The sequence below is a fragment of the Copadichromis virginalis genome, linkage group LG4, assembly GCF_057382275.1.
Source record: "Copadichromis virginalis isolate Kocher_CV1m ecotype Utaka linkage group LG4, C_Virginalis_male_GT1.1, whole genome shotgun sequence".
Classification (NCBI taxonomy): Eukaryota; Metazoa; Chordata; class Actinopteri; order Cichliformes; family Cichlidae; genus Copadichromis; species Copadichromis virginalis.
Genome location: NC_140621.1, coordinates 1,520,215 through 1,542,446, shown reverse-complemented (window position 1 = coordinate 1,542,446; position 22,232 = coordinate 1,520,215). Strand labels below are relative to the sequence as shown.

General features: G+C 42.7%; 1 protein-coding gene across 3 annotated transcripts in view; it reads right to left on the bottom strand.

The window, feature by feature from the left end:
* The window catches only part of LOC146710500 (voltage-gated potassium channel KCNC1-like), a 76,416-nt gene that overhangs the window by 18,296 nt on the left and 35,888 nt on the right, over positions 1–22,232 (bottom strand). For 2 of the 3 annotated variants that reach the window (XM_085453070.1, XM_085453072.1), the window contains exons 3-4: positions 20,303–21,164; positions 17,039–17,251 (exon numbers count right to left, since the gene is read on the bottom strand). In XM_085453070.1, the coding sequence (XP_085309196.1) occupies positions 17,039–17,251; positions 20,303–21,164 (1,075 nt within the window). Of the gene's footprint in view, positions 1–13,604; positions 16,333–17,038; positions 17,252–20,302; positions 21,165–22,232 lie in introns of those variants that run through there. The other variant, XM_085453071.1, reaches the window with a different exon arrangement.

The window sequence follows — 22,232 nt, the reverse complement described above, 5'->3', positions numbered from 1 at the left end:
TTGATGCTCAAGGTCAGAGAATTGCCAGACTACTTTGAACTGAAAGGACGGCAGCTGGAACTTAAATAACCTCTCATCACAACTAATATATGCAGAAAAGCACCTCTGAATGCACAATAAGGCATGCTTCCAAGCAGCAACAAACCAGGTGCCACTCCTTTCAGCTGAGAACCAGAAACTAAGACTACAATTTGCATGGGGTCACTGAAATTGCCAAACTTGCATTTTGTAGTTCAGATTACCAAGAGTCAATCATGGAGCCTTAACCCAAATTGCTTTGCTGCACCAAGTCCCGCAGTTCCTCTGAACATTGTTTCCTTTGGTCTATTTGGCCAACAAGAAAAAAGTGGGGTGATACAGATAAATAGTCATTCATGACGAGGGTTTGGGGGGGGCTTTGCTGCCATTTCAGAATGTCTTCCGTTCTTCCCACACATCACAACCACAGAGCCAATTGTTTTGGATTAAATGACTTTTTTAATATTAAGGATGGCAATAAATCCCAATTATGTCAGCAGGAAAGAGGCAGGGAAAAAAGGAAGGACTGTTGTAAAGGCATTAAAAGAGACTTCTGGAGGCACTTTAAGGACAAAAGCTGAGCAACACAGTTGCACATATTTTGAAATGTGTGCAACTGTGTTTCTCTTGCCAAGGATCTTAATAAGCTGCATTGTAAAAAGGCTAGAAAGGACAAAGCACAGAGGCAAATTTTTTCCAAAGCCCTTCGAAGTTGTTCTTATACTTACCTGAATATTGGAGCATGCATTATTTTTAGGATTCGAGTTTTGTCTGTCTTTCTTAACTGCCTGCCTGCTCATTTCTCTAGAAGCTACAAATTTGTGTCTTGGTGTTAATCAGTTCACTGTCTCGTTAGGTAATGTGGCCCTTCGAAGCACGCCAGCAGTCAGTGTTTCAGCTCAGCCTGTTAGAGAGTTCGAGTGGCTCAGCAACTGTAAAACAACAGCACAAACTTTTTCGAACCTGTTTGTGTAATCTATGTCCAAAGGTGTTTTCTGAGGGATCCAATAATCTGCAAACAAGTAAATTATCAAACAAGCATCTCCCACTGTAGTCTCTGCAGGCTGTGCTGTCATACTAATCTGAGCTTAGCTTCACAGGACAGGACAAGGGAAACCAACCAACCACCCGGTTGGCATCCATGTGTCACTAGCCTGGTAGAATAATGAGGCAACCAGTACACAGCAGCTATTTTCACTCTGGTACTTTTCCAAGAAAATGATTTCTTTAAATTAATGTCTTTACATATTGAGTACTTTTGTGCAGAATTATGGCTTATTGTCACCGAAGACATATTTTATTGATCGTGGCTACGCTGTAGAGTCTGCAAATCAAATCATAAAGTTTGGTAAAAACATAAAGCAGAACAAATGGGACTTGTGGCACCCTCCCCTTATCTGTAAGTACCAGAGTGAGAGGAGAAGGAGGAAGAAGAGGAGTAGGAGGAGGGGAAGACAGCTACACACAGAATACAGGCAGACGGAGAAAAAAGGATGGATGTAAAATAGAAAAAACAGAAACAAATAGAGAAAAAGACAAACAGACAGATGATAGTGTGACACAGATCACTATGAGCCCACAAACAAGTACATGACTTTATACAACCTGGGGAAGGAGACAGTAACATCACAACAACAAAATAACAACAGCAGCATACTTCTACCTTTCAGGCCCACTAATTACCTGTTTTGGTATCAATCAACACACTGCAGGTGTAAAAATGGAAAGTGTAGCTCTCTCACACAAAACACAATAAATAGTACACAGGACATGCGTTTACTCCCGCAGTCATGCTCTGATTCTTATGCAGTATGTTTACTATGTTAAACTGTGCTGAAATTGTGTGAGCTGCTCCTGACATGAATTTAGATTAAATGCTGTCTTTTTGAGTGTCACATGGGGAAATTTTGCACAAACACATATTGCAGTCTGTAGAGGAAGCTTTAGGCCTGCAGATTTTGATCATTTTAAAAATCAAGTGTTCTACTGATTATTCTATTAATCAGATCAGATCAAAATTAATTTGTCTTATGAACAATCTTAAATATTCAAAAGAAACAATGACACGCCTTCTAAAATGATCTGCTCATTGGTTTCCATTTTAGAAATTGCATTAGTTTTAACAGTTTAACTGCATACAGTATACATACACAATGCTACAGCAATAGTGGAGCCAGGACAACAGGTCAGGGGGAGATTTCACCCCCTGACCCCACCCGACTGGGTACCAAGCCCCAAGTACAATGGAAGAAGAAGCATTGAATGCAAAACGAACTGACTTGAAAGACAGGATCATGGCAAAGCTGGCAACCTGCATCCTCCGTAGTAGGTTACCAAGATTAGGTGAAGTATGTGAAGGTCTACTAGAAGATGTGGATGCAGCGCTGTACCATCACTGAGACTAATCAGCTGATCTACACTATGGCAGCAGGGATCAGTGAGATGCTTGGCTACAAGTTGAAAAGCCACAAGGAGCAGTACCCTCCACGGAGAAGGAAACTACAGGCTAAGATCAAGGTAGCACAGAGGGAAGTTAGCCAACTATTGGAGTAACAGACAGGTGCACCAAAGAAGATGCCTAAAAAGTACAGCAAGTTGTCCATGCAGTACTGGAAGAGCATATGGGGGAAGGACGCAACCCATAATAACAGTGGTCAGAGGCCTGTGGGTCTAAGAGCAAATCAACTGCACCTCCCGGAACAGGGTCCAGTGACCATCACAGTGACAGATATAAAAAGAAAGGGTCTCCAGTATGAAGGACAGCACCAGGCCCCGACATAATTCACGTCTACTGGCTATAGAAGCTGACGGCACTTCATGAACACATGGCAGCACAAATGAACCAGCTGATAGTAGATGAGACACACCCAGAATGGCTAACTGAAGGCCAGACAGTCCTGAACCCAGAGAACCTCCAGAAGTGTTCGGTACCATCCAACTAGGCAATAACCTGCCTCAGTACCACATGGATGCTCCTGTCAGGCATCATAGCGGCTAAGATAAAAAGGCACATTGGTCAATACATGAGCGAGGCACAGAAAGGGCTTGGCAGAAATACCAGAGGGACAAAACACCAGCTCCTGGTCGACAGAGCAGTCGCCCAAGATTGCAAGACCAGACTGACCACCTGTGCACCTCCTGGATTGACTACAAGAAGGCCTATGACTCAATGCCCCACACCCGGATCATGAAATGCCTGGAAATGTGCAAGATCAACAGGACCCTAAGAGCCTTCATCAGGAACTCAATGGAGATGTGGCGTACAACACTAGAGGCACAAGTCACCATCAAATGAGGGATCTACCAGGGAGATGCTCTGTCCCCACTGCTGTTCTGCATAGGCCTGAACCCCCTAAGTGAGATCTCTTACAAGACTGGCTACGGATACCGACTACAGAACGGCGCATTCGTCAACCCATCTCCTCTATATGGATGACATCAAGCCGTATGCCAATAGTGAATGAGACATTAATTCACTGATCCACACCACCAGGATATACAGGTTTAATGTTGAAATGTCGTTCGGATTGGATAAGTGTAATTGGATGGTAACAAAGAGAGGGAAGGTAGTCAGAACTGAGGGGATCAAACTATTAGAAGGCAACATTGCAGACATCAAGGACCGTTGAAAGTACCTGGGAATCCCACAGTTAAATGGGAGGCATGAAGAGGCCGCTAGTAAAGCTGCAACCACCAAGTACCTGCAGAGGGTCAGACAGGTCCTGAAGAGTCAGCTGGATGGGAAAAACAAGATCTGGGCTCAGGTACCCTGCTGAAAAAAAAATAAGCTGGCCAAAGCAGGAGATAGAAGCCACCGATATCACCAAGTCCAGCACCCTGAGGCTGTATGCTAAGTGGAAGGAAGGAGGCCGGGGACTGCTTAGTGTCAGAACCACTGTCTAGGATGAGACAACGAACAGGTACATCAGGAAGATGGCCACAACTCACCATGTGTGTAGTGAATACCTCAGGCAGCAGAAACCCAAAAAAGAGGAGGAGGAAGTAGAGGAACCATCATTGAAGGACAGGCCCTTGCATGGTATGTATCACTGGCAGATAGAGGAAAGGGCTGACATCCAGATATCCCCCCATTGGCTGGACAAATCTGGACTGAAAGACAGCACAGAGGCACTAATCATGGCAGCACAGGAACAAGCTCTGAGCACAAGATCCATAGACTCTCAAGGTCAAAATGGGAGACGCCCCCAAGGGTAATTGAGAATGACCGAGCTAAGTTCCTGTGGGACTTCCAGATACAGACAGACAAAAAAGTGGTGAATAACCAACCGGACATAGTGGTGGTAGATAAGCACAAGAAGACGGCCGTAGTAATAGAAGTAGCGGTACTGAATGACAGCAACATTAGGAAGAAGGAACACGAGAAGCTGAAGAAGTACTAAAGGCTCAGAGAAGAGGTCAAGAAGATGTGGAGAGTGAAGGTAGCGGTGGTCCCCGTGGTAATCGGAGCACTCGGTGTGGTGACTCCCAAGCTAGGCGAGTGGCTCCAGCAGATCCCAGGAACAACATCGGAGATCTCTTTCTATTTTCTTTAATGCAAAAATAAATACATAATCACAAGTACAGTAACATCAAATAAAATAAGGCATACATACAAACTAAACTAAGGCACCAAATATAAAAGCCCTCTTCCTGGAAAGCTTTATTACATAACTAGGAGGCAATTAAGAGTTTTGACCGTAGGGCTACTGTATCTCTTGGATGAGGTAGAGTTTGTGTGGGTTTTTTGTGTATGTAATATTTTATGTTAATCTATCTAAAATAATGTTACCAGAGCTTTGAAATAAATTTATTCTTGTACATTTAATTCAATTTATTTTTTATACAACGCCAAATCACAACAATAGATGCCTCAAGGTGTTTTAAATGCCCTTTTTTAGACTAACCACTGCTTCAGGTATCACTGTGGTAGAGAGTATGACAGCTGCCGTGAGCCTTCAGCATGCTGCCTAATTCAAACATTGTGCCAGATTTTTAAGACTAAAAAGTCCCACCAGCTTTTTCCCTGTAAATGTTTGTATCGGAATTAGAGTAAAAAAATAAAGATTATGTAGACAGTTTTTTATAACTGAGTTATTTGAGTTACTTGATGAATCCTTGCAGCCCTAGGAATTACGAAAAAACAAAAAACTTGTTGCCGGAAGACAAGTCATGTCAGGGCATGGGAAGGACTGATACTGTTGTCAGTCTGCACAACAGATAGGGATATTTAAACCTACTAGTGCTAACTTGAGGCACAGCTAGTACCAATACATCGAAGAACTCATAAGCTTGGGTCACAGGTCTCGCTTCCCTAACATAGGCATCAGCCACTCTCAAATTCTCTACTGAAAGGCTGCATGCCATTTATGAGAGTCAATAAAACTTGCTCCGGTATTGTTTACCGGATAATAATCTTCTATAAGGATTGTAGTGTATGTATTTAAGTTATGCCAAAAATAAGGACATTTGTCTTTGGCCAATCATTTCTTTGTTGTAATTATGCTTCTTGACCATAGATGTTATATAGTTAGTAAAGCTGTTTACGTCCCCTTAGATGGTGCCACATTTGTAGGGATTTTTGGGTTGAATAACACAGCTGAATTTGTAGGTTGCATCCATGAAAAGTTTTCCATATCTTGTCTGCCAAATCCAAACACTTTATTCTGGTATTTACTCTCTAATCAAGTTACAACATTATCTCTAAGTGACTCCTAGAAACATCTCCAAATTAAAGAACAAATTACTTACTATAGAGAATGCCAGACACAGGAGATGAAGTGGGCTAGTCAAGAAGACAACACTACCTCATTGGTAAGAAAAGGCTTGTCATAACTGGAGGCAATCTGAATGCAGAGATGAGATTCTATAACCTGGGTCCTACTGCTACACTGCCAAACTCTGTTCAAATGACAACGGTCACTCCAACAGAGCAGAGCTCTTCTTCCAGAATGGAGAGAATGAAATGACCTACCTGCAGTCCTCAAACTTGTTGAACACTTGTGGGATCAGTTTGGGCATGTTGTTCGTGCCAAAGTGACTAACTAGACACTTGCAATAAGAGCTGGTTGAAGAATGGGACGCCATCCCAATAAAGTGCATGACCAATTTATTAAATGATTAAATTGTCAGCATGTCTTATTTCTTCAGTCATCAATTATCCAAACCAATAAACGACATCAAACAAGAGTCAACAGCAGAACAGGTTGCCTGCCATTGGTAGAGAAGTTACCCCCACACTTAATCCTGCTGCTCATCTCACAGATACATTTTCCTTACACATGTGGCACCGTTTCAGGCGAAACAAACAGCTGTATATGATTTATTGCCAGGAAGCATTGTTACAACAAGAAAGAATCAACCAAACACAAATTGTATTACTTTCTGTGCTGAGTTTATGTCTGTATGTATGCTCTGTGTACATCTCCACCATTACAGTGTCCAATCTGAAGTAAACAGCACACAAACACTGTCCCACATATAGAAATTTTTCACATCTACAAATGTGATGTTACATTCTCCGTTTGCATTTGTTCCTCTCGTTGTCAACATACATCACCCGTAGACAACAGTCACCAGACTTTGTATTTGGAATTGTGTTCAAGTCACAGCTAAATATGTCGTGATGAGACACTTCAACCAAGGCCTGTTAACAATTGTCCATGTGGTGGGTTTTGGCTAGTAATAATAATAATATTGGTCATAATACTACTAATATTACTAATATGTATTTCACGTGTTTAACAATTTTCATTTTTATTTGTTTTGCTGGTGAAAAAACAGAAAGTGACTCTTTTGAAATTTAAAGGAACATGGGAGCTGAGCGTACTCATACAGTGTTATTTAATTCTTTCTATTTTATAGCCTTTTACTAGTATCTTACTATCTCAGTTCTCAGAGAGGCTGAGCTTCTGAGCTGGTGCTCCGTTAGCACCAGGTTACTTGAGACAGCTGTTATGGTATGTAAATAAAATAAAATTGAATTGAACTCACTGACTCCTTACAACCCTCAACAACTGTAGCAAGGTCTTGGTTCGCATCACCAGCAATAAGTTGGACTCAACTTCTGCTCATAACTTTTATGGATAGAATTTGCAGGTGTAACCACGTAACGGAGGGTCTCCACTTTGGTGGCCTTGGGATTACGTCTCAGCTCTTTGCTTTCTCTTGGTCTCATCAAGCTTTAACAGGTTGACTGACAGATGGATTGGTGTCACACCGGCCTGTGCGATGAAGAGGGAGGTGAGTGTAAAAGTGATTTTCTTTGTGGCACTTCTGCCGGTTGTGCACCTCTTGGTTTTTGTAACCTGGGACTTTGTGCCATGGCTGCTGCAGCTGGGCTGAAGACATGAATTCCAAGGACCTCAACAGCTATAGGACGGTGGCTCTGACATCCCACCTGATGAAGACCCTGGAACGGTTGGTCCTGGCACAGCTTTGGCCCCTGGTGAGCTCATCACTGGACCCACTTCAGTTTGCCTACCAGCCTGGCATTGGAGCGGATGATGGAGACCGCTGGGAGCACTGTGAGAATCATGTTCTTTGATTTCTCCAGTGCCTTTAACACCATTATTCCCACAGTCCTGAAGGACGAGCTGGAGAACTCAGGAATAGACCATCACCTCACTACCTGGATCCTGGACTACCTCACCGACCGACCACAGTATGTGAGGACTCAGGGCTGTGTGTCGGACGGGGTCGTCTACAGTACGGGGGCCCCACAGGGAACGGTTCTGGCTCCGTTCCTCTTCACCATCTACACTGCAGACTTCTCCCACAACTTCACCCAGTGCTTCCTGCAGAAGTTCTCTGATAACTCTGCAATAGTCGGCCTCATCACTGATGGGGACGACAAGGAGTACAGAGGACTGACTCAAGACTTTGTGGACTGGTGCCAGCTGAACTACCTCCAGATCAACGCCAGTAAAACCAAGGAGCTGGTGGTAGACTTCCACAGGCACAAACATCCCCCACTGCAACCACTGAACATCCAATTCATGGACATTGAGGCTGTAGGCAGCTACAGGTACCTTGGTGTTCATCTGAACAATAAACTGGACTCATAACTCAGACGCCCTCTACAGGAAAGGGCAGAGCAGGCTGTACCTGCTGCAGAGACTCAGGTCTTCTGGAGTGAAGGGCCCACTCCTAAAGACCTTCTATGACTCTGTGGTGGCTTCTGCTATCTTTTATGGCGTGGTCTGCTGGGGCGGCAGCATCTCTGCTGGGGACAGGAAGAGACTGAACAGGGTGATCCGAAGGGCCAGCTCTGTTCTAGGATGCCCTCTGGACCCAGTGGAGGTGGTGAGTGACAGGAGAATGGTGGCTAAGCTGTCATCCCTGTTGGACAACATCTCCCACCCCATGCAGGAGACTCTGACAGCACTGAGCAGCTCCTTCAGTGGGAGACTGCGGCACCCACGGTGTGGGACGGAGAGATTTCGCAGGTCTTTCCTTCCAACTGCTGTCAGACTCCACAACAAAAACTTCACAACTCACCAAACACACAAATCCATATATGTGCAATACCAAAAACACTAAGTGCAATTTCTTTTCTGACAACATTGTATTTTATTCTGTTGTATATAGTATCTTTTTCTTATTATCTTATCCTATCCTATACACAAATGTACGATTGTGACGATTTGTACTGCCATTTTAATTATATTCCACTACAGAAGCTCAGAGACATGCAGATACAGTGGCTTGCAAAAGTAACTTTCCCACATTTTGTCACATTACAGCCACAAACATGAATCAATTTAATTGTAATTCCAGGTGAAAGACCAGCACAAAGTGGTGCACACGTGAGAAGTGGAACGAAAATCAGACATGATTCCAAACATTTTTTACAAATAACTGCAAAGTGGGGTGCGTGTAATTATTCAGCCCCCTTTGGTCTGAGTGCAGTCAGTTGCCCATAGACGTTGCCTGATGAGTGCTAATGACTAAATAGAGTCACCTGTGTGTAACCTAATGTCAGTACAAATACAGCTGCTCTGTCTAAGAGAATATTGGGAGCAACAACACCATGAAGTCCAAAGAACACAGCAGACAGGTCAGGGATAAAGTTATTGAGAAATTTAAAGCAGGCTTAGGCTACAAAAAGATTTCCCAAGCCTTGAACATCCCACAGAGCACTGTTCAAGCCATCATTCAGAAATGGAAGGAGTCTGGCACAACTGTAAACCTACCAAGGCAAGGCCGTCCACCTAAACTCACAGGCCGAACGAGGATCTGAAAACTGCTGTTCACAAACGCTGCCCATCTAATCTGACTGAGCTGGAGCTGTTTTGCAAAGAAGAATGGGCAAAGATTTCAGTCTGTAGATGTGCAAAGCTGGTAGAGACAGACCCTAAAAGACTGGCAGCTGGAACTGCAGCAAAAGGTGGTTCTACAAAGTATTGACTCAGGGGCTGAATAATTACGCACACCCCACTTTGCAGTTATTTGTAAAAAATGTTTGGAATCATGTATGATTTTCGTTCCACTTCTCACGTGTGCACCACTTTGTGTTGGTCTTTCATCTGGAATTCCAATAAAATTGATTCATGTTTGTGGCTGTAATGTGACAAAATGTGGGAAAGTTCAAGGGGGCCGAATAATTTTGCAAGCCACTGTATTCAGAGGGAGAAGTTAGAACAATTTATTAACTGCAGAGTTTCCGAAACCTTACTAAGACTAAGCAAAAAAAAACACTTGACAAAGTCTTGGCTTCTGTTTTGATTTATTCTCCTCTTGTATTAGCGCTTACATAATGATATTGTGGTGACACCTGTTGTTCAGAAGAACACTGCAGCTTTCTGCACCTTAATGGTGGATGTAAATACAAGTGAAACAAGCAAAGCGGACATTGCAGAGGGAATACTGGGGCCTTTATAGAGAGGAGAGCTTGGTCATTAAGAAGGGGGTCAGATTAAAGATCAAAAAAGAGGAAGAGGTGACTGGGGAGAGGGAGGTCTGGGCGTCTCTCCTTAGACATCTGCCCCTGAGACTTAAACCCATGTAAGCGGCAGAAAATGGAAGGATGGATGGAAGAAATGTAATTACGTACATTTTTTGTGTAAGGAAAGGCAAGTAATTTGTGTCAAGAGGCAATGCAGGATAGCTCCCCAGATTCTGGGGGAGCTATCCTGGCTGTAATTAGCTGTAACGAGATGTAGTGGGCCAATAATGGCTTGATAAACACAGCTGATAATAGTTAGCAGTGAAAATATATTAAATCACATATTTGTAATATGTATAAATTATATGTGCATTCTTTCCATGTGCATATAATTTATTTACACACACAGATTGAATTTCCAGTGTAATTTATACGAAAACACACAAACACATACAGCAACCATGCATATGCCCCAACATATTTACTATGTGATGCTGAATCACACTTAAAAGCTTTACAGTAACAAAAACACAGTGTGTGTGTTCCTGTCTAGCTATCTTTGTGAGGACCGAAATCTGCATTCTACTATACTTGTGAGAACCAACAGTCACTTGTGAGGACACACAAACCAATCCTCACAAATTTGAAGCATTTAAAGGCATTTTCGAGGCTCAAAATGTGGTTTCAGGGTCAGAGTTACAATTAGGTTATGGTTAGGCATTCATCTTTAATGGTTAGGGTAAGGGGCTAGGGAAAGCATTATGTCAATGAAGGTCTTCACTAAGATAGCTGAACGGGCGTGTGTGTGCGCGCGTGTGTGTGTGTGCGCGTGTGTGTGTGTGTGTGTGTGTGTGTGTGGATTGCAAGGTTTTATGTCGTGTGATCTGATGTTAATGTTGACTCTGGTATCTTTTTTTTGCAAACAAATTTCAATATTGTATAATTTCACCTTCCTCTGTATCTTCCTCGTGCTCGTTGGGAATGCTGTCCCTCCTCCTGTACCTGTCGATGGTTTGTGCTAGCAACAGCACCCTCCTGGGATGGGAGCTGGTACTACTGTTGATGGTGCAGCAACAGCAACCTCAAAAGGTAATGTGTCCTTAATTTGACACATTTTGCTGCATTAATTTTTCACTTTTATGCCAAAATTTTTAAGCCAAATTACAAGTTCTGCCCTAATTTTGGTAGGTTAGCTATTCCTGGGAAGGTTCACCACTGTTCCGAGTTTTCTCCAATTGTGGATAGTGGCTCTCACCATGGTTTATTAGAGTCTTTGTTGGTTTGTTGGAGTCCCAGAGCACAACCCTTTCCCGTCTGATAGATTTCAATAACTTTGTTTCTCAGCTGTTTCTTTAGATTTGATGTGGCTAATTCAACTGAGCTCAGCTTTCCAAAAACATGTAGTTAATGACATAATTTGCAAAGGGGGAATTACATACATTTGAATAGCTTTTCTGCTGTAAGATATACAATCATCATTTAAAAACTGTGCATTTATTCCAGTTTCTTTGTCTATTAAAAATCCGTACGGGGGCTTTTTCACAGCATTGTACTTCACATTAGTGGGATTTTAATATGTGTGGAATAAAACTGAACTGACTGTAAAGGTTTCATGAAATACGATAAATTGTTTTGTTTAATCCACTTTAATCTATTTAAATCTACTATGGTAATATGGTAATTTTTTCTAATGTCATCATGGGTCTAACCTGCCATAATCCAGGTTAGCTATTCTACTATTTTCAGTTTTATTCTATCTGAACCTCAAGGTGCCTGTTTCAGTTGCTCCTGTTTTTTTTTCTTACTTACTTCTCTTTATTATTATTGTAGAGTGTTTGTTTTAAATAGCTCTGTCTCATACGTGTGGGTTGAGAGAGTTTTCTTCCTTCTGTTATTTTCAGTGAAGAATGGGATCGGGGTGAAGCAGCTACACACCTCATGCTTTATTTACTCCAGGGATCAGCTGATCGCCCTGGTGACACTGTTTTACATTAACTGCTCAGATTCTTTTATATAGTCCACTTTCTGCGAGACCAGCTTGCAGATGTTGCATCAGCAGATTCGTCATTTTCAACAAATGGTTATCTCTGTTTGCCAGCGTATCATGCGGTCTGATAAGATTGTGGACCTCGGGGGGAAAAAAAGGTCTCTATCTTGTACAAATGCATATTCGTATCAATATTATCATCAGGGAACAATGGCTCTACTTTCATTAGAAAAACAAAACAAAAACACGCCATCCACCTGACCTCAAAGCTCTGTGTTTCTGTAACATAAATAAGGAGCCAACATTTCCCTACGACATCACTGATCTTATCAGACTTTACCTCTATATATCCTGTTCACTCTGTCAGCTGTTAAACTCCGGTTGCTGATTAAAGAAATACACCAACAGTGGTCACAGTTTAACATGGGCAACTCAGGCTCGATGTCACGAAATGTCACAATATTCTGCACAGAATAAGCAGATGTACCTTGTTCTGTCACCACAGAGCTTCTGGAGATAGTGTTTACCCTCAGAGTGACTGATCTCATTTAAAAGTAATAAAGGCAATTTAAAAGGAGGGAGGACCCTGCAGCATATCAGTCAGCGTAGAACAGGCCATAAGTTTCAGGAACCAGGCTGGAATCAATTTTGAGTGGCGTTAACATGGCTACTTGTGTTTCTTTTGGTTTCTGACCAGGTACTCCAGCTTCCTCTCACAGTCCAAAGACATGAAGCTAATGTGGTTAGAATAACTGGTAAATCTAAATTAACCTAAATCTAAATCTGCTGCGACCGGTTGGGGAGAGAGAACGACCGCCATGATTCATCCATCGGGGAATCCAAACAATCTCTGGCTAAGTGGACAACACAGAAAACTTAATTCATCAGGCAATTTAGACCTACGGGCCAGTGGACACTCTTTCAATGATGAGGATGTCCACATTCTGGAAATGGAGGAACGCTGCTTTACGCGAAAAGGGAAAGACCATCTCTAAATCGAGGAGGGGGCCTTAGGATAAAGACATGCTGTGGAAGAGAGCCAGAGATTAATAACAAGTATGATTCAATGCAAAGAGGTCTGTTAACACATAGTGAGTGAAGAAGAAACACCCAATGCATCATGGGAGTCCCCCAGCAGCCTACAACTATTGCAGCATAACTAAGGGAGGAGTCAGGGTCACCTGACCCAGCCCTAACTATATGCTTTAGCAAAAAGGAAAGCGCTTGCATTGCATTTGTATGCCAGGGCAAGTGCTGGCATGCTTGCACTGACATGCTTGTGCTTGGCGTGGTGCAACGGGAAACCACCATTGTACAGCACAAGCAATAGAAATAGATGGGCTTTAGAGCACAGTGCTCTGTGTGCAGCGTCCTATGTCAAAGGGTCTATAGCCTCCCGAGAAAGACCAGAAACCCCTCCCCCACCTGTCACTATCAGTCTCGACCAGGTTCAGAGTAAAATGTGAAGACTCCGCTCAGGCAGGTCTGCAGGACCAGACGGGGTGAGTTCCCCATGTCCTCAAGGCTCGTACCCCCCAGTTTTGTGGAGTCTTTATTAAAACGTTCATGCTGAACGTGAGTTGGTTCCCGCTGCTGTGGAAGACGTCCTGCCTCATTCCTGTACCAAAGAAGCCACGTCCCAGAGGCCCCCAGCATTACAGGCCTATGGCACTGACTTCCCACATCATGAAGACCCTGGAAAGACTGTTAGGCCACATCTGCACCCCTTCAGTTTGCTTACCAGCCCTGCCTCAGAGCTGAGGATGCCATCATATACCTGCTACCCCACAAGCATCCATCCTCTTTCCTTTCCTATTGACCCTCTACACCACAGACATCAGTCACTTAATGGACCTTCCTGCCATGTTTAGAAATTTTCTGATGACTCTGCTCTGGTTGGATTCATCAGTGGGGGGAATGAAATGGAGTACCCAGTAGTGGTGGACTCCTTTGTTACGTGGTGCGAGCAGAATCATCTGCAGCTCCATGTGACAGAGACCAAGGAATTGATTGGGGACTTTAAGAGGACCAGAAAACCAGCTGCAATCTACACGAAGTGCCAGAGGCGTCTGTATTTTCTGAGACAGCTGAGATGATTTAACATCTGTAGGACAATACTCAGGATTGTCGAGTCCGTTGTGGCCAGTGCTATCTTCTATGCAGTTGCATGTTGGGGCAGGAGGTTGAGGGTCATGGATGCCAAGAGACTCAATAAAATGATGTGCAAGGCCAGTAAGATGGTGAGGTTGGAGCTCCCTAAAGGTAGTGTAGGAGAAGAAGTCCAAGATGAGGAGAATACTGGACAATACCTCTCACCTACTCCATGACAGGTCACAGGCCAGTACAACGGGATACTAAGATTACCCAAATACACCACTAACTACACAGGAAACTGGCTAGCTCGCTGTACGATCCCTCCATCAAAGTCACAAGTACACACCCTAAACATCAAGTCAATATGATAAGAAGGGCAGCAAAATGTCACATATTTCTTTTTCATTTGTCTAATATACTGGGATATTTATAAGATCTATTTGTATTTATTAGACTCTTTTTACTATATTTTGTAATATTATTGAATTGAGTTTAGTTAGTTCCTGTTCTTGCTGTCTTGGATCAACTGTGACCACATAATTTTCTCCCCGACTGATGAAGTATTCTGATTCTGATTTTGAGCCTAATCTAACCTAATGACCAGAGCTCTAATGTACTGCATTAAGTGCACTACATTATATGCACTCTGATGTAGTACATGTAGTCTAGTTTAATATTGGAAGCTGTGAATCATTTTATGTGCATCAGAATGATTCTTACTTTTTGTTGTTGTTGTTTCTAAGAAGAAGAAGAAGAAAACCCAACTTCTGATATCATAAGGTTACGACTCAGCACTGAAGGTGACTCAAGGGGTTCATTTCAGTGACAGTATGTTAGCATAGTTAGTCTGGTGTAGTGAACTGTATTGTTTTTCTTCTAATTGTATTTGTATTTGAGCCATATTCAGTCAAATGATATCTATTGCAATATTTAATGATCTAATGTGGTTTAATTAGCTTTAAAGGTAATCTTTGGTTCACTTATGCAGTTTAGTAGTTCAGGTTATTAAGGGTGCTCTGGGTTACCTCTGTGTCTCTGTGGTTTGATCCAGGAGAAGGTGGAATCCTACCGAGCTGTAACAGAGCCCCCTCCAGCTTGTGGCTAATTGTGTGTGTGTGTGTGTGTGTGTGTGTGTGTGTGTGTGTGTGTGTGTGTGTGTGTGAATCAGGGAAATACAGTGTGGGGGGTACAGGACGATTGTGAGAGAGTTTAAAAAAAGGAAGGTCAAGGAAAATTGTGTGGCAGGTCATGTTGGCAAACGTTACGTTGGGAACAGGAATATAATAGGAAAATGAATGGATGAGGACAATCAGCAGACACAGTTGGCGGACAATAAGCAGCAGCAGAAGGGGGCAAAGTAAGAATCATCGGATGGATGAATAATAGACAAGACAGTGGAGATGGGAAAGAAGAGAGTATGAGGAAGAGAGAAAGAAACAAAGAATGAACAGTTAATGAACTTCAGTGTAACAAAGTAAGAAAAATAAACTATGCAGTGAATAGATAAGAGTGACAGTGAGAGAGAGAGCAGAACAATGAAGCAGGGTGATATGGTGAACACACTGAAACGTATTTGATCCATCTGTTCAGCAAGATAAAATATGAAAAATAGCACACTTACAAAAAATGATCTAAATATACATGACGTTCGATATGTTTCTTACTGTGAACAAAGCCCAGAAGGAAACGAGTATCCACACTAGTCTGGAGCCCTTTAGCTGGAGGACCATGTAAGCACACAAATCTCCACATTAGCTGTTTTTCAACCTGCCAGCTCCTCGGGCATAGATAGCCCAGTTATTCCAATGATGCATTCATACCTTGTGAATAAGCATTATGTGTGCTGTCTCTGCACATCTAGCAGTGGAAAGACGTCTGAAGGGACTATTTCCTACTATGGAATATATCCCAACATGATCCCAAATGACTCTGAGTCAACTCTGCTATCAGTCAGCAGGGAGGACATGGTGCACATAACATCTACCAGTGCCACCCACCACCACCAAATTGGTCAACCTGGGGGAAATAGCCCTTTTCTCTGAGAGTCTGTCACATTATATCTTGCTTGTGATCACTGTATATAAGTACAGACGGCATAATTACAATTTGGAAAACAAGTATTTGACAGTTTGATCAAAGTCGGACAGAAACCCTGACGTATGCTGCCAGCAGAGGTCCATGACAGGAAAACATATTTTCTAGTGTTATTTTAGTTTTCATGGGATTTGTTGACAGTATAAAAACATAAAGTAGCACCAGTATCTGCTGTGTAATACCTACCTGGAGAAAGAATTACAGTTGACATTATAATCCCTCAAAAAGAGTAGTGTTTCATAATGAAGCAGTTTAGCTGTGTGAAAAGAGATTGACACAAAGAGCTCTATCAGCTGCCATAAACAGTGTGAAGCATACACTGAAGGACAGTGTAGTACTACTAAGGGACTCTTCAGTCACCTCAGTGCAGAATATTAATACAATGATTTTTCAATTCATTGAATTCAGTTCAATGAATCAGTGATTACTTTTGTGGTTCAGCACAGTAAATCTAGTCACTCAATCTCAGGGCACCAGACACTAGCGCCGCAGCGACCTCTGCAGTACAGATGGAGGACATACAAATTTAGGGAACTTCCTCTACAATCACATACTTGGAAAGCAGAAAGGAGAGTCATGTGTTACATGTGCCACGGACAGCGTTTGTGATTATGAACAGTCTCAAGGCAGTGAGACTGCAAAACTAAGCTTGCATTAAAAAGAATGGATGGAATGGGAATGTGATCAATTGTGTGCTTTAGGATGATTTAACTCATTTTATTTTAAATGACAACACCATGGCTTTTTTATTATTGCTTATGTTGGAGTAATCTTCTCTCAGTGTTGTAGTTAACTCAGTGTACGTGTGTATATATGTATGTAAGTCTGAGATCAAACGTGATATTTTCACACACTATGCATATTGTTGCTTTAATCAATCAGGATCATGTACTGCTGTCACTCAAGTACCCCCCTCCCCTCTCTGCATCTTTTCCCCTCAGTATCCCCCTCCACCCCCTTACCTTTTCGAACGTTTCCGTCTGTTGTGCGCTGGAACTCCCCTGCGCTCAGCAGGAAGCACGCCCGGTCGTGCGGGTAGCGCTCACGGCTGGTGGTGGAGCCTAGCCCACCGGTAGCCGGGCTACGCTCATCTCCCAGGACCTGGTCGATGGTAGGGCAGTCCTCATTGGCCAGAGCCGCAGCGTTAGCTGCTGCATCACCGTTCTGCTTGGAGTCTGGTAAAAGAGGGAAGGAGAAGGCAGTTAAAAGATTATAGGAGTGACCATTATGGTAAATGGCCTGCATTTATATAGCGCTTTTCTAGTCCCTAAGGACCCCAAAGCGCTTTACACATCCAGTCATCCACACATTCACACACTGGTGATGGCAGCTACATTGTAGCCACAGCCACCCTGGGGCGCACTGACAGAGGCGAGGCTGCCGGACACTGGCGCCACCGGGCCCTCTGACCACCACCAGTAGGCAACGGGTGAAGTGTCTTGCCCAAGGACACAACGACCGAGACTGTCCAAGCCGGGGCTCGAACCGGCAACCTTCCGATTACAAGGCGAACTCCCAACTCTTGAGCCACGATTGTTATAGCTGTGTGCCAGGATGAATCAAAACATTTAATCTTTTAACATTTCTTATCTCTTCTATGGGGGTCACGTGCTGTGAATCAAGCTCTGTCTCCTTCTGCTTCAGCTGCTTAGTCCAGTATTTGAAATCTTGGTGTAGTTTAGCCCCTCCCTCTGCTGGAGGCTTCTTCCTGTTAAACGGGAGTTTTTTCTTCCCGCTGTTGCCAAAGTGCTTGCTCGTTGGTGGTCACCTGATGGTTTTTCCTATATTATTGTAGGGTCTTTACCTTACAATATAAATTGCCTTGAGGCAACTATTGTTGTGATTTAGTGTATGAATACATTTTAAAAAACGAATTGAATTCAATTGTAGGTTGTTGTTGTTTTTTAAATCAGGCTTTCTGTTGAGAATTTTATAGAATTGTTATTTATTTATTTTTAACCTGTTCATTTTATTTTGTTACTTTGTACCTTTTTATTCTCTATTGTGACACTTCATGTTCTAATTTATTTCTCTTTTTTGTGTACAGCCCTTTGTGACTGTCTGTGAAAAGTGCTGAACAAATAAACGTTACTTACTTATAACACAAAATTAGAATATCTCAATGCCTGAAACAAAGATGTATGTATATATAGGCATAGATGACGTGCTGAACGTGTCCTGTCTTACATCTTTCTTTTCTTTTTACTCATCTCCATGGTGTCACTAGAATGCCACAATGTAGCACACAAAACATGATCAATCAGCTTTAATTGCTTATTAACCAAATATGCACTATGGTGGTTAACATTGTTGTCCTGTTCTCCTCATGTCTGTGAGGGTTCTCTCCAGGTGCTCTGCCATGTAGTTACTGATCTTATGTTAATTGGTGTGTCTACAGCCCATAGGTGTGAATGACTCTCTCTGCATTAGGGTGCCAACAAACTGGCTATGTGTCTACACTCTGCCTCTCAACCTATAGAAGCTTTGAGCACTACATGACCTTGAGCTGGGTAAGTGGAAAAGGAAGGATGGATGACGACTGAAGTAGCTGGAAAACTGTTCTGGATTCTTCCAGCTTACTTTAACCACAGCACACAAGCAGAGACAGTATCACATGAAGTGAAATGCTTTTTATTATATTGAGCAACTGGTCATCTCATCAATCTCATCATTCTCTATTGTAATATCTTTCAAAACACCCTTTTCCCTTTTTGTTTTATAATTGATTTTTTTAAGAGTGTGACTTGTGTGTTATTCATATTTCCAAATGCATTTTTAAGTAGAATGAGTCAATACGCTGAGCTTGTTTGGTCTCCCACTACTATCAACAAATAAGCTCCAACACCTTTATGTGGTGAGGTGGCGTCTGAAGCTCTTCAACTCTGTGGCAACATGTTGTGACAGAGCATACAGACAGCCTCAGGACCTGTCTGTATGCTCTGTCACATCAATTTGTTAAAGATATTCTAACAGCCACAATAGATGTCATCGTCAGGTCAACAGTGCACTTTCACAAAATAACTGAGTAATGGACAGAAAAGAAATCAAAGTGAGGACATCACTGGTTTCCTTTGCAGTTGCACAACATCACAATCGTGGATGTGTTTGTAATGTTGCTATAGTTACACAATGCAATTTATGAGTTAAATTCAATTTAAATTCAATTTATTTATATAGCGCCAAATCACAACAGCAGTCGCCTCAAGGCGCTTCATATTGTACAGTAGATTGTACAATAATAAAAATCAGTGCCACCTGCAGATTACCAGTAGTAATGAGAATCAGTCTGTGAGAAACGGCCCAGATTCAAACTTGCCCTTCGAGACTTAAGAATTTCCTAATAGCTGAAACTTCCTAACTCTAACCTTTTTCACCAGGGTCAATATTATTATTATTAGTTTTATTGACAGCACACTGATGTGTAATGATGTGCGATAGGTTTGTCGTGCTCAAAATGCGCAAAAACTGAGAGTTATCTTCCAATTTGCACAAATTAAAAAGGTTAGGGGATAACCCTAACCCTCATGTCGTACAGAACAAGCCCGACAGAAGTTGGAAGCTGGGAATTGTAATCTTGTAATCAGATGAGATGAAACTAGAGCTCATCTAAGTGCTGCTTACGTTTGGAGAAATAAGAGTGTGCAACACATCGACCCCACAGTGAAACATGGCGGTGGGAGTATTATGGAATATTATGCTCTGGGGACGGCTCAGTGATTGTGGAACTCTCGTTAAGGTGGAAGGAATCATGAAGAAAGGACAGAATTTTAAAGGAAAACCTCAAGCTGTAAAACTGTGCCTCGGTCATCACTTTGTCATACATCGCTCCTGATGAATAAGTACGGAAGACAAACGTGAATGTTACTGAACCGAAGACTAACGTCCCCCAGGACCATCGAATCTGAAGGAGCTTGGAAGATTTGCAAAGAAGAGTAATAACAACAGGCTGATTATTACTATCAATAATAATGCTGACCCTGGTAGTTTGTGTTTTTTGTCAAGTGATATTGTTCAATGTAAGCAGCTAAAATAAAACTATGTTTAAAAAACACCTTAAAAAAGCTTGCTCTGTTTAACAACACTTCATCTTTCATAGGGGGACAATAATTCCCTCTTTGTTTGGAAGAATCCATCATCTTTAAAGCAGCTTCACCTAAAGAAACTTTCCCCCTCACATCCCTTCAAACTCCATAAGAGACTTGGCTCACCTCTGTCCAGTTACTCACCTGCCCTGTTGATCTCAATGATCTCCTCCTGTGCTAATGGGCAGTCTCCAGTACCCATCATGCTGCCAGATCCCACCATGCCAGGCCCGAGCACATTTCCCATCAACCTGTGAGGAGATGCTGTCGCCATTGCCAGGGCATCTGGCTTGCAATAGTTTGGGCTGCCTGGCTGTGGCGCCCTGGGGATGTGCTTGTTCCTCTTCTTGGGGAGTTTCTGCTTAGCCATGGCCAGGGAGTAGTACATGCCAAAGTTATTGACGATGACAGGCACTGGCATGGCAATTGTCAGCACCCCAGCCAAGGCGCAGAGGGCACCCACGAGCATTCCTGACCATGTTTCAGGATACATATCCCCATATCCCAACGTGGTCATGGTCACCACAGCCCACCAGAAGCCGATGGGGATGTTCTTAAAGTTGGTGTGGGCTGCAGCTGTTGGATCATCTGGGTCAGCACCGATACGTTCAGCATAGTAGATCATGGTAGCAAAGATGAGGACACCTAGTGCCAGGAAGATTATGAGCAGCAGGAATTCATTAGTGCTGGCACGCAGAGTGTGGCCCAGCACACGTAAACCAACAAAGTGGCGGGTCAGCTTGAATATACGTAGGATACGGACAAAGCGCACAACACGCAGGAAGCTCAGAACGTCTTTGGCTGTTTTGGAGGATAGGCCACTCAGCGCCACCTCCAGGTAAAAGGGCACAATTGCCACAAAGTCTATTATGTTCAGGGCACTGCGGAAGAACTCTGCCTTGTCAGGACAGAAGATAACGCGTGCCATGACTTCAATGGTGAACCAGATGACGCAGACGCCCTCGACATATGTGAGCCAGCTGTCTGTGACCACCTCATACACAATCTGCAGAGAAGAAAAGAAGAAGAGAATTTTAGTTGATCTTATTATTTATTCATTACAACAGACACATGTCTGACTTCTGACAAGTGGTTGTTGACCCAAGAACAACATTTCTGTGTGACATCTCTTAGCAGATGCACCTGTGGTATAAATCCTGGATGGCTTCCTTCTCGGTATCGTATTCACACCATTTTCAGAAAATGGGACCTCTGAACTTTCAATAATCCTCCGTCGCCTTGTGCTCAAGTTATCCTATTGACTTCAGTAATAATACCCCACTGGCTTTTTACGGCTAAGGGTTAGAAAAAAAAGCAAAACCAAAACTGACGAGTGTGAGCACACATGCATATTGCCAACAATCTAAAAGTAATTTTAAAAAATTGGTAATTAGTGAAAATGAACACGCTAGCAAAATCCAAATGCAGGTGAAACACTCCAAATCACTGTTGGGGTTTCAGATGATATATCGCGGTCAGTATTGATGACATCTTTGTCATCGTTTCTTTTGTTTACATTTTGCCTGTATGGGCAGTAGGGCGCTCTTTTGTGACAGACTGATGAACACTGTCTTACATTGTGCTCAAAGTACTTTACACAATGTGCCACACTCACTCGTTCACCCAAAAGCTATTTTCTACACACTTCATGTCTAACATTTACACACAATCATACTTCAGTGAACACATCTTGCCCAAAGACACTTAGGCATGGAGACTGGACACTGGGGCAGCCAGGGATCGATTTTCCAATCGGTAGATCACTTGTTGTAACTCCTCAGCTACAGATATCTGCTTAAGGCAGTTGCTGCCACATGGTTATACAAATGTTAGCCAAATCACAAGCAGCATGTCTTCTTCATCTGTCCCTCCTGCAGATTGTTCTGGTAAACATTAAGCTAAAGACTGCAGCAAGCATTGCTGATTATCTTCCAAGGGCCAGAACATGTGACACTGGTGGTACCCTAAAACCGCTGGCTAAAAATAAACATAGATTCAGCAAAATGTTGCATCGTTGTGTATCTTGCCAAAATAATGTCAGATGCTGTAGCTTTCCCTGGCCCTCTCCCATTCA